General features: G+C 45.4%; 1 protein-coding gene across 6 annotated transcripts in view; it reads left to right on the top strand.

The window, feature by feature from the left end:
* MICU3 (mitochondrial calcium uptake 3) overlaps positions 1–13,146 on the top strand; it is a 482,285-nt gene that overhangs the window by 456,844 nt on the left and 12,295 nt on the right. For 2 of the 6 annotated variants that reach the window (XM_086962606.1, XM_086962602.1), the window contains one exon: positions 8,841–8,906. The exons of the other annotated variants lie outside the window; for them this stretch is intronic. In XM_086962606.1, the coding sequence (XP_086818732.1) occupies positions 8,841–8,906 (66 nt within the window). The remainder of the gene's footprint in view (positions 1–8,840; positions 8,907–13,146) is intronic. 6 annotated transcript variants of the gene reach the window in all.

Genomic DNA, 13,146 nt, shown 5'->3' with positions numbered 1-13,146 from the left:
AACACTTTCCCATTCCATTTCCAGAGGGGCATTAAACATCTGCCCTATTCTGGCTTGAATAGGCACTGTGGTCAACCCCACTGGAACTTATGAGTCACTGCACTCTTTCATGCTGAGGAATAAATGAACGACAATGCTAGAAACGTGCTTCCCATCAGAGGTTCCAGCAGCCTAAATAAGCCGGGTGCAAATCATGGGTGTCAATATAGAACTGGTTCTCTGAAAGCTAGAAACAAGATCTGTAGAGATTTTTGTCTTACGGTCATCTAAAACCTTTACAGGAAAAGTGGGTGCGACTATATTAATTTCACATTGTATTTACTTTCTTTTGATCGTTCTCCGTCATATTTCTGCTTCTTGCTAAGTTTGAGGTGTCGGTGTTTTGCTGTGTTTTTCTTATCTCTTTTGCTGGAGTTGAGTTTGTGTTGTCTATTGCAATGAGCTGTGTTGGACTTTTTGGCTAAAGTTCCTTAAACTTTTTGCCTTCACCCTACACCTTTTTTCTGACATGGTGTTGCCAACTTAGATGCTTTGGGCACTTTGCCACTGCTGATTAGTGTCAAAATTCAAGTGCTCCCTGTCTAAAATGTATTGGTAATTGTTTGTCCATAATTGGTATATTTGTCTTACTAGTAAAGTGCACTATGTGTGCCAGGGCTGGTAATGCAAATGCTACTCGTGGGCCTGCAGCATTAATTGTGCCACCCATGCCAGTAGCCTTAAAGAGCCTGCCACTGCAGGTCCTGCACGCAGTTTGTTAAACTGCCATGTTGCCCTGACAAGTGCACCTACTTGCGAGGCCTTACCCTTCCCTTTTTATGCACATTAGACACCCCTATGGAAGGTCCAGGGTACCCCCCGGGCAGGATGCAGTGCATGTGAAAGGTAGGACATGTATTGAGGAGTGTACCATGTCCTGACAGTGAAATACTCTCATTTAGTGTTTCACTGTTGAAAGGCCATCTTGCCCATAGGACAGAACCGGGAGGCTGTGTAATATTTTTCCAGCCTATCTTCCCATAGGCTTCAGATAGAGAGGTGAAGTATAGTATGCCTGAACTCACAATTTAATAACACATCTTTTTGTGAAGGTTTTTGTATTGTGTATTTAGATACCACACTTTTAGAAGTGGCTGTTGTTTTGTGTTCTAACATTTCTGTGTGTCTCTGCCTGGTTGTGGATTGACTGTCTGGATTTGAAAGTGATAGGATCTGGGGAATGTCTTGACCCAGGAGAAGGAGTTGAAACAGCAACAGGCTGACCTGCATCTGGAGTATAGGGGGAGGAGTAGCCCCTGAAGGTGAAGAGGCCTGGGCTGCCGCCATAAAACAATGGCTCCATCTCCTGCTGAGTGATTGAGGATCCAGACCCCCACTAATCAAAGGAAGAAGGTGTCACTGGCAGGGAGACACCCAGAATTGGGTTGGACAGGGTTCAGTGCCCCCAGAAACACAAAGACTTTAAAGACATTTAGAGGTATAACTATGAGATCTGAAGCCCCTGAACATTGGAATGGAATGGAACTGATCAAGACTGAAAAGGATTGAAACTACTGTGTGGTCAAGAAGAACCTGTGCCAAGGAAGAAACAGCTGCAGAGACCGAAGTAAAGGACTGACTCTTGCAGTGTGGCCTGGGGCTGGCCTGGAGTTTGCTGCTTTAACCAAGGAGAGGCTGAAGGGACTTTGATATGTGCTGCATCCCCTTGCTTGAAAGGACTTTGCTGTGTCCTGAAGTAACTTATCCCCAAGGGCCCGAGGAGAGCTGGCACCCTGTTGAAGAAACTCAGGAACACACAATTTTCCAGGTGTGTCTCAGCGACACTGTGTGCATTTGCTTTTTGTAGCCTGAGACCCTCGTAAGAATTGCCCTGTGATCGTGAGCACTAGGAGTCTATGTGAGTCTCAGCGCCCTGTGTGCGTGTGCTTTGTGCAGCCTGAGACCTTTGTGAGGATCGTCCTGTGATCGTGTGCACCCGGAATCCAAGTGTGTCTCAGCGACGCTGTGTGCATGTGGTTTTTGCAGCCTGAGACCCTCATAAGATTTGCCCTGTGATCGTATGCACCCGAAATCCAAGTGAGTCTCAGCGACGCTGTGTACGTGTGCTTGGTGCAGCCTGAGACCTTCATGAGGATTGCCCTGTGATAGTGTGCACAAGGTACTTAAGGAAGTCTCAGCAACGCTGTGTGCGTGTGCTTCATGCAGCCTCAGACTTTTGTGAGGATTGCCCTGTGACCGGGCACCCCCAGAGCTCAAGTGAGTCCCAGCAACGCTGTGTGCGTGTGCCCGGTTGAAGTCTGAGATCTTCGTCATTGCCATCGGCCCGGACCGGCATCCCCAGAGGAACTGTGCCGCCCGAGCCTTCCTTTTGCCAAGGAGGGACTTTGAACCATCTCCGTCGTCGGGGTGGGGGGGCCCGAGTTGAACTGCTCAAATAAACGAAGTCACATCGGAGGCCCAAGTTGAGAGGAGAGCAAGGTTGCTCCCCCCGGATAACGCTCAGTGAGCGTGCATGTGTCGCCGCCTGGTGCGGGGTGAGGGCTCGGAGTCAAACGCTCTCTGCCTTTCCCATTCTCGCCTCCGCTCAAACTCATCTCATGGCCCGTACTTGCCCAGGAGTGGCAGTACCGGGGCCGGAGTATGGAGCTAAACTTTGTTACACCATACCCGTGTTGGTGGCATATTTTGTCAGTAGCTGACCGCAGCAGGAGTGGCCTGGAGACCGTCCTGAGCACTGTGATGGGTGCCGGAGTACATTATTTTGGTATTACGAACTGCCTGAGTGTTGCATTACGCATTACATCATTTGGTATTACGAACTGCCTGATTTGTGCATCACGCATTGCATTGTTTCTGCATAACAAACTGCCTGATTGCTGCATTACGCATTGCATTATTTTACATAATGACCTATCAGATGGTTGCACTACGAATTGCATTTATTTTGGTATTACGAACTGCCTGATTGTTGCATAACGAACTGCATGAGGTTAACATTGCGAAGTGCCGGATTCTTGCATTACGCATAACATTGCATTGGGACTGCATTGGATCCTCTAGAATTGCTCATTAATACTGCAAGAACCTACAAGGGCTGGCTGGCCGAATAACCGGCCAGATGAAATATTACAAATATGCATATGTTGGATTTTTATCGTGTGGTCTCATCGTATATCTTTCTATATAAATACTAGCAGCCCGTCTCGACGTTGTCCGGGGATGAAATGTTATGTGTGTAATGTTTGTAATGCTAAATTGTAATTTATTGTAATTTCACGGTATACAACATTTTTGGTTTCATTTGAATGTGGCCGTAGAATAAATTGATTTAGCACCATGCAGTGTTAGTAACAGCATTTTTTATATGTGCCTCCTTAGCTGTCCCGTAGTTACATCTCCTTAGTTTTGTGTGCGTCCTCATCTTTACGTTTTTAAGCTTTTGTGTGTGCAAGCGCGTTGTCTTTGATGTGAATGTGACCGTGCCCCTTCACTTTGTAATGTTTTTGGAAGGTGTTTGTCTGGTTCTGCATGCAGTGTTAGTAAGAGCTTTCTTTATATGTGGCTTGTTAGCTGGCCCGTATTTGCAGCTCCTTCATTGTGTGCGTCCTCAGCTAAGCAGTGGCCGGCGTGAATCTGTGCTTGCGAGGGCTGGTTTGAGGCCCCGTCTGAGCCCCGGAGTCCAAGTAAATTGTCTTTGATCGTATTGTACGCTGCCTGCCTTCAGTGTCCACTGGAGCCGTTGGAGCATGAATGTCGCGGTCAGTGAATGTGGCGCTTGTGCGGCCCTTTAATATTTTTCTTCCTGCCGCCACTTGTGAGAAATGTAACGTAACAAAATGAGTGAAGGTTTATTTTGTTAGTGTACATTGTAGGCAGCATGTGAAGGATCTGTGAATGCGGTGCAGCATGTTGTTTGGAGAGGTACGTGTGAGAAGTGATCAGAACGGCAAAGCGGAGCGTGAATGTTTGCGCATATTGGTAGCGAAAGCCGCGCCCCTTTTTTAACTTAATCGTAGTGCAACCCCCTGTGACAACGCTGACGCCCACAAAGTTAGCGGTGCACTGTATATCAGTAATGTCGCATCATGAGAACTGCAAGGTGGAGCGTGAATGTGCGCGCACATTGCTGGCGCAATATAATTTTGGTTTATCCCCGTGTGACAACGCTAACGCTTATGCCCACAAAGGTTGGTTCGCACTATATATGATTAATAGCGCCTGATGCGGCGCAGCTTGGTTTGAAGGTGGAGCGTGAATGGGCTTGCACATTGCTTCTGAAAGGTGTGCTACTGAAGTATGCAGCCATTTTTTTTTATTTGTGGCACGCCCCTCTGACAACGCTGTTCTGCCACGCCCCTGTGAGAATGGTGCACTCCTGCAAAGTAATAATGTGAAGAGTAGTTTGACACTACCACGCCCACGCCCTCACGGGACTACTTTACCCCTAAGGTTCTTTGACCTTTCTAATGTATATGGTGGCCAGCTGTATAGCCTATGTCTATCTGCTGCAACTACCCTTTATGATGCTGTATTGGGTGTTGTGGTTGGTGCTGTACTTCTTGAGTTTACCCTCCTCAAAGGTTTCAGCTCTCTCTTTATAATAGTAGAATATAGATATACTTGTTTTTTTTTTTTTTTTGAAACTCGTGTGTTGTCCATTTGTGGTGTCATCATTGGGTTTCTGAGAGCAGGGTTGCAAATACTTTACACATTTGCCTTGGAGATAAGCCTGGCTGCTCGTACCGAGAGGGTGAGCAAGGGCTATCTCAGAAGGTGTCCTTCCTTTCCCTGACTTAAAAGCAAGGGTCCCTATTTGGTCTAAGGTGCCTGTAGGAGAGTAGGGTCTGCAATCCTATGATCACCCAGATTTTTTGCTTTTGTTTCACTGGTTTACGACTTTCTCTGGCTGTGGGCCTGCCAATCAGACCCACAGCCTGGCTGTTCTCTTTCTAAATTACGATATGTACCCTAGGTGCATTTACCAATTGGTACTGGGCCACCTTATCAGACCCTGTAACTCAGGGCATAGGTGTACCCAGGGCCGCCAGGGGCTGCAGCATGTATTATGCCACCCCTGACTGGCCTCCTAAATTTGACACAACTGGCTGCATGACAGCTGGGGCGAAGTCGTGTAATCACCCTTTGCTTTAGATATAGTAGCTCTATATCTAACCATACAATGGACACCCGAGTCCCTATCAGTCACTCCTATGGCAGGCCTTGACAATCCTGAAGGCAGAGTGCATGGGCTCGCGTGAACTGTGTTCTGGCCCGAGCCGAGCCGGTTGCAGCTTGCGGAGAAAAGACCCAATGGCTGTTCCATGATAACGCGTGCCGCATCGGTAACTTCGGTGTCGCGTTATCAAGACATGTCGAGTAAGGTGTCATACGAATCGGGATGCTGCCCTCTCACCAACTCTGGCGACGAGGTTAGCATTCCGCCCTTCTAGAGGGACACGACATGTACGTAACTGTGAACCCCGGTTAAAGTTAACGAAAGCCTCAGCTCCACAAAATGGATGCTGCCACCACAGACACGAGTCTGACCTCCTGCTGCTGGGAGTCCTTCCAGCGAGGAGCGCTTGGACAAAGGGTTTCCTGTCGAGGGCGGTGTTCGCACCGTCCCAGACAGGGTTTGTGTATTCTGGGTAGGTAGGGCTTTTGCGAGAAGGTGACTGCGGAGTGGCACCCCGGTGCTCACTACGCATCTGCCGGTTAGAACCAGTTCCAGGGGCGACAGCCCTGGCCTGGGGAAAGTCCGGCAGGGGAGAGGGGTGTAACTACCCCCCTTCCTGGTCCCACCCTTAGGGCAGGACCTAGTCATGTACCCACCCCTTTCTTTAGGATAAAGGCCGGAGCGGGGACCCTTCCAAATTAGATCATCTTTGAATCAAGAATACTTTCTACGAAAGGACTTCAAGACTCTTCTCAAGATTTCTCCCTTGTGGCTAAGGAGTAGTCACCCTGCATCAGCGGGCACCATCTAAGAACTCTGCGGTTTGCTGTAAGTCCTTCCTCAAGGAATCCGACGGCCCAGCTCGACGAGAACCGGCTTCCCTGGCACCTCTGACCTCTACCCCCGTCATCAGCTCAGCTGTGATCTGTGGGTGCGACGAGACCTCGAGGGACCGGCCATCATCAGAACCTGCACGCTCTTAAAAACCAGCACGACCATCGAGGTAACTCTCTGGTGAGTGCCCTGGGGTCCGAGAAGCCCCGACCCTGAGCCGCTCCAGCTCCGAAGTGCAGTCCCCCAGCATCTCCACGATCTGCGTGGGGCCCTTCTGCTCGCTGCTCAGCACGTTGTCTGGTCACTAGCCGCTGGCTTGTATCCTTCTGTGACGACATCCGAGAATCATCACTGCCGGTCTGGTTGCTCCAGACTGGCCCTTGCTTCCATCTTTTCGAGAAGCACCCCGGACCCTCCTGGTCCACTCAAGACTCCGACAGCGTCATCCGTCGTGGGACAGCTCGCACCTCCACCGTGGTCGCCGACAACGCCTCCTGGTCCGTGAGACTGCAGAGCCTAGCGTCGCCCACTCACCTGGTCGAGGTGACGGCCAACTGGTGCCTTCCTGGTACCCTCTGACTACTGGCTAGTAGTACGAACTTGGTCCCCTCTGCTTTCAGGTTTCATCAATCTCCGATCCAGGCTTGGATCTCTACGAACTATTCATCACTGGTCGCCGGCCAGCAACTCCTTTTCTTCCGGCTCCTGGCTCGCCAGCGAAGACCCCGACGCCTGTAAGACTTGTGCAGCCGCAGCCCTCGTGGCTAGGTAACTCGGCATTTCAGTGCCTGCATAGCCTCCTTACTCTAGGGTCCCGAGTCCCTCGCTTCCGACTTGCCTTAACCTTTCCGTGTCCTCGGACACTTGTTGTAATTGTGCACTTAAAGTATTTGCTAAAGAGATTTGGTTTGTGCTAAGTACCCTGTCCTCATAAAGAGTACAGGGCTGTTGTGATTCTTAATAAATATACTGTTTATTTTCATAACGCTTGTGTGGTGTCCTTTCACTGGGTGTTCAAGGGGTACATGTGTGGTAAACAGCTGGCTTAACGCGCCCTCTCGAGTCTTTAGCCTTAGACTGCTCGTATCCACGCTACTAGGATAGCTGGTCTATAGGTTGACTTACAACCAAACACCATAAGGGTCGTTGGAACGATACATAGCGGTCGCTAGAATAGCGAACGTTGCATATCGGGCCAACTTCTCACAGTGCCTACCTCAGCCAACTAGAGACCTCCAGTTCTAACAACCTGTATAACTTATTCATAGATAAACATGGGGCCACCGTATGCAAATTTGTAGTTGTGCAAAAAGGTACAATGTATTTTGCATAATTGTTAATGCTTAATAGGGAATTAGCTTACCGAGTTTCCAGCAATTTGTATTACGTAAAAAGGTTTTGTGCCTGGGCTGACATAATGAGAAACAGATCAGCATACCATTGTAACAAATTACCCACCATAGTACTTTAACGGACTGGCGGGGAAAATGTTCTTATTACGATTCCTAGCCTAAGATATGTTTGCCATTTAACACTTACAAACTGAGGCATTTGTGGGTTGGTAAAGACAAAGCCCTCTCACTTCTTAAATATCTTCATCCCCTACACTTTTCTTCTTTTAGTATTGAAGCAGCGTCAATCTCATTTCCCCCCTAATCCCTAGATAATAGCAGTGCACCCTAACCATATCATCAGGCAAAAATGTGGTTCTCACAGACTCTGCTCTGTTTATCAAGGTTCTGCATTAAGAAATATGGCCCGGCTCCAGTCTAAACCCATTAACGCGCAGAACTGATATAAGTGACCTGACACTAGTGATGGTGATACCTTTGGGTGCCCTGAATCCATGGAAACCTTGACATGATACTATTTGTCTATATACCCTAGGAGTATAGTCAACCAGACAGTCAGTAACACAAAGCAAACATACCACAGAGGCTTCTCTGCTGGAATCCTCTATCTCAGCCATGTTGATTTTGTTACACCATCTATGAAGTCACACCATTGGACAGAGGGCGAAGTACTTACTGCTACTAAATCCGTATTGTCAACCCTTTAGGTAGTAACCCACTACACACAATGCAGGGTCATACAAACGCATCCACTGATCTATTCACTCATCCACTCCCTCATCTTTGCTTCATCTTACTAGAAAATATTAGTGCGGAGCGCAGTTTCACTAGGCTCGCACTGTTACTCTGGTTTAGCATTCAGGCCTCAACGAGACAAACAACATTGGAACTCTTTAACTAGTGAACCCTTGAAACTGACCTGTAAGAAAAAAAGTTCGTTTTTATAAAATGTGTTTTTGTAGATGAGTCAGCAGATATGGAAGGCGCATGTGAAATGGGTTGCAAATTGCAAAAATGTATACAATCTGAGACTGTAAGGGTACACTTTCCTAACACGAATTTACCTCAAAATATTATCAAATTAATATCAAATTAATTTCGCAGTATTGTGGCTTCATGCCTAGCTTACTATGTTTTCAAGTCATTTAGTAAAAAAAAGTGCAAATTATGTATGTCTCTACCTTTGTTATTCTTTAACCATCTCCTGTCGTTGACAATGTCAAAGCTTAACTTGTCATCCTAAGTGCATCAAAGACCAAGACTGGTCCTCAAGTGATGTGTTCCTTTTTTGAATTTCAGCAACTGTTAGTGTGTGTACATTGAAACTGTTTACAAACCACAACAGCTTTAACGAATACTCTAGCTTTTTGGCTGCTTCACACATCTCTATTTTCTTGCATGTTTGAAGCTATGTTATGTTGCCTGCCTTGACACTTTCTGCTTCTGCACACCACTTTATCTTTTGCTTCACTCCACAGGGCTACAAAACTGTGCAGCGATACACAACTTTTAAATCCTGCCTAAAGAAGCAAATTCACAGATAGGTATGTGCTTTTCACCGTCTCGCAGTATTGCATGCTTGTGTAATGTTTAAATCTTCTATTCATCAGTTTACGATTTCAAAATAGAGTTAATTAGGATTGTCTTAAAAATGCAATGTGTATATGTTTGGTCTTTAAGGGTCACTTATTTATATTAATTGTTAATTACGTTGCTGCATTTGGATATATAGGGAGTCAAATGTACTCCTGAATATGCTATTACAATAGAGCAAGACATGAATTGGAGTTGTAATGTCTGTTTTCTCCTCATTTCCATCTTTCCGTTGAATAGTGAGGACTGATGCCTGTTCCATAGTCACGTTTTTGGCTGTTTCCCTACCGGAGAACCTATGCCTCAGGTTTCCTTTCCTCTTCACTGGGATAGGTAACATCCCATCTGCGTATAGTGTTTCCGTTCTTTCTGCAAGGAGTGGTAACCGGGTCATTTTCTGGCTGATTACTGTTATGGAGAATATATCATATGCCAGAGATGCATGCACCCAATCAGCGAGTGATCCCTAAGGACAGATAGAACTTGAGGTTGTGCAGAGATCTCGGCCAGAGAAGATGTAAAGAGAAGTTAGAGGCTTACAGTGTTACTCCCTAGTTGCCACTATTTAAACGTAACTGTAGGAGATTAAGCAAATGCTCTTCAAGGGACAACAAATGGTTCACCTGTTTTATTAACTCGGCTGAGTTGTATCTTCACCCTGCTAGAGCTACTGGTAGCAATTCCTGCAATACCGCATTTGTCAGTTTGTAGAGTCCCCCTACTAACTTTGAATTGCTAGTAATGTTCTGTCCAACATCAGCATTGCATGCAATGAGATTTTTGAGTGCTCCTTGCCAGCCAGTACTCCTCTTTTTGGTTTGCCAGTTCTCGAATTCTGAGATACCGAAAGTTTGGGGTAATTATTTTGAATGGACACTTCTTTTGCTCATGACAGGACTCAACTGAGTTTTGTTTAGCCTGCTATTGACGATAGTTTGTTATATTTTCTTTCAGTCATACACTACTCTCTTCAGTGTTTTTCCCTTCAAGAAGATTTTGAATCTTAAAGATTTCAGTTAAGAAGAACGTCGCACTTTTTCGCGGATTTCAGTGGAACTGGGAGAAAGTGGACAAAGCTGTTAATACCATTCAGGTCTCCATATTTCCCTCGATTTTGTGTGCTTTTTCTTTAAGCTTTCTTGTTACCGTACCTACTTCAAGGCCCAGACTTATTTTTTTACTGATTCATTTAACTGGAGGATGTGACTTGCAGTACAAGTATCGATACTTAGGTACAGGCAGTCAAGCATTTTCAGCCCCATTGCTGGGCAGCCTTTGAAGAAACTACATTTTTACCCTAATTCCCTACTGTAAAGGACGGGTAATCATTTTCAACTTATTTTCTTGAGCCAATTCAAAATAGACTTTCAATTGCAAGCATATAAATAGGGCACCATTTTGTTCCTCCAATCAAAACCGATATGTGTACTTCAGCATGTTTCAAAGCAATTATCCTGTCATTGGAAACATCATTTGTCAATATCAAAATACACACCACCATTAATCATTCGTTTGAATTTCAATGTGATATATTTTCATTAGGATTTTCAAATTGTGTAGGCACATAGACTTTCACACAAATAACGTAAAGGAAGGAATAGAAAGAAATGTAAGGGAAAATGGATATTAAGGTAATCGATCATCATTATGCAACTATCATTTAACAAGCTGACAGTTGACATATAAGGATCAAATAAATCACGCGAAGTACTCGCAGTACTCGCAGTGAGTCGTCATCTGCCTGAAAACAGGTGTTAAAAGAGAAAAGGCGAGTTTAGAAGAAATGACCATCTACCACTGTAGACTGGAAGTCACTCAGTCAAGATGTTGAGAAAGTGTTCCCATATACGTTTGTACTCATGCAATTGGTTGTTCAATTTGTATATTGTTTTCTCAAACTGTGTCAATGTGATCATAACTTTGGACCAGTCAATGAGTTGTGTTGGAGTGCTTGATTTTCACTTCTTGAGGATGTTTAATTTGGCCATCGTCATGGAGGAATACAGCCAAAGTCTAACGTGAGCTGTGATATAGTTGAGCCCTTCCATATTATGTAGCAAAAGTAAGTCCATCGATGGCTGCACAGGGTAGGCCTGGACTTTTCTCACTAAACTCCAAACCTCTTTCCAAAAATCTCCAATCAAGGGGCAAGACCACAAAATGTGGGGGATATTGCCTCCTGGTTGATCACAGAGCCAGCAGTTCGACATAGGGGCCAATTTGGCTTTATGGAGTTTGTAAGTGGACCAATGCCAATCATAGAGAAGTTTACAAGAACTGAATTTACAGACAATCTTCTCAGAGGCTCTTGAAACCTGAGTAGGTTAGACCACTCTTCCTCTTCAAAATCAATTTGATATCTTCAGGACCAAACATTTTGTAGATAGGTCGTGGTTGGGTTTGAGAGTAACTCCTTCATAATTAGAGTATGTTAACCAGAAATAAGCATTTTATATTCACCCTTGTTTACCAGGTAGGCATGCATAATGGAGGCCGGGGAAGTTGCTTAGCACCGCCCATTATTTTCATAATAAAATGCCTCAATTGGTGATGTTTCTAAATTTCATTTCCTGGGCGGTCATATTCTTCACATAGCATCAGGAAGTCCTTCATGCTGTGCTCTTCAAAAAGTTGATGCAGTACTTGAATCCCCCTCGAGGCCCAGTCCTCCCACAAATACTTGGTATCCATCGATCCGCAGTTAAGCATTATGCCATATCGGCGTTCCCAAATGGAAGAATCCATTATATGCAGAGATCTTATCTCGGGGTTTTCATATCTGGAAAGAGTTCTGCATTATGGGGTTCTGGTCTATTTTAAGGTTTCCAGCCAGCTTCCGAAAACCTAAGCATCTTCTTTCCAGATCGCTACTACCAGGAGCTCCAGGGAAATCGGGAATAAGAGTGAGAGACAATAGGCACCCATGGCTGGTCCCTCTTCCAATGGTTATTGTGTCTGAAAGAAACCTGTGCTGTGGGGTTGGAGTGTAGGCTCCTCACCACCCTTATGAATGTGGGTCTGAAGCCTGTTTGAATCATCGCTTGCAACAAGTAGTCTCATTCCACTCATTCAAAGACTTTCCCTGCATCTAGAGACAGGATCACTTCATCAGCATTATCATTTTGTATCTGTCATAAGAGATGAAGCAGTATTCTAAGATGGTTCCTCAATGTTCTTCCTGCGTCAAACCCCACTTGACACGTTTTTTCAAACTTGTGGCGAGCACTTTCGCCAATATTTTTACATCAGTGTTCAAAAACGAGATTGGTCTGTAGTTAGTAGACTGTAGGCGGTATTTCTCGTTTTAGGGATGAGTGCAATATGTGCTGTATTGAACTCAGGATGTAGTGTTCCGGCAGCAGTGGCGCCCCAAATACCTTCATCAATAATGGGATATTAATTTCCGCAGTAAGTTTGTAAAAGTCTATGGGGAAGCCATCCTCTCCAGGTGCCTTCCACGATGGCTTCCAAGATTTCTTCTTACGCAATCTCATGCTCCAGGGACTGTCTCATAATGGTTATCTGTCATGGAATCTGATGGCAATTCCTAAAAGCTTCCAGCTTGGAGACGCTTGTTATCTCGTTTGAAGTGTATAGTTGGGCTAGTGTTCCGCAAATTTTCTAGTTATCTCAGAAGGATTAATCAGCATCCATTCAGTAGAGCTGGTTATAGCCATCTCTCTGTTGCAGTCCGAAGGCTAGCAGTTGAACAGCCTTTTCCCATGTTCATAATGAATACTTTAACGTCTAAACATCGCTTTCTCTTCCAGTGAGGTAAGCATTGTATTCAGTTCACATTTTGTCTTACGGAGGTCGCACAGTTTGTCAGTGGGTACCTCTATAGAACCATTCTTGATCTAGAATTTCTCTTTCCAAAAGTTTCACTCTTGAGCTGTGCCTGCCGTATGTAGGTCTCAAATCATTTATCATTAGGCCCCTAAGGGGAAGCTTTTTCCTCAGCCCTTAAGCACTGCAAAGAAGTAACAGAATCCGTATTCAAGACCAGGTAGTCCTAGCTTGGGAGCAAAGCTTTTTTGTTGCATGTGGTGGTTGATATGAATAGGTATTCGTCCTCCAAGGGCAAGTTTTAGAGGTGGGAATCTGGAGGTCTAAGAGCAGTGTCACCGGGCATGATTAGACAATCCGGCTGCCTTGATGCTGCAGTCTGATGTTTTCGATAGCGGAGCATGA

This window comes from Lissotriton vulgaris, chromosome 3_1 (assembly GCF_964263255.1).
Source record: "Lissotriton vulgaris chromosome 3_1, aLisVul1.2, whole genome shotgun sequence".
Taxonomy (NCBI): Eukaryota; Metazoa; Chordata; class Amphibia; order Caudata; family Salamandridae; genus Lissotriton; species Lissotriton vulgaris.
This window is presented reverse-complemented; position numbering and strand designations above follow the sequence as displayed.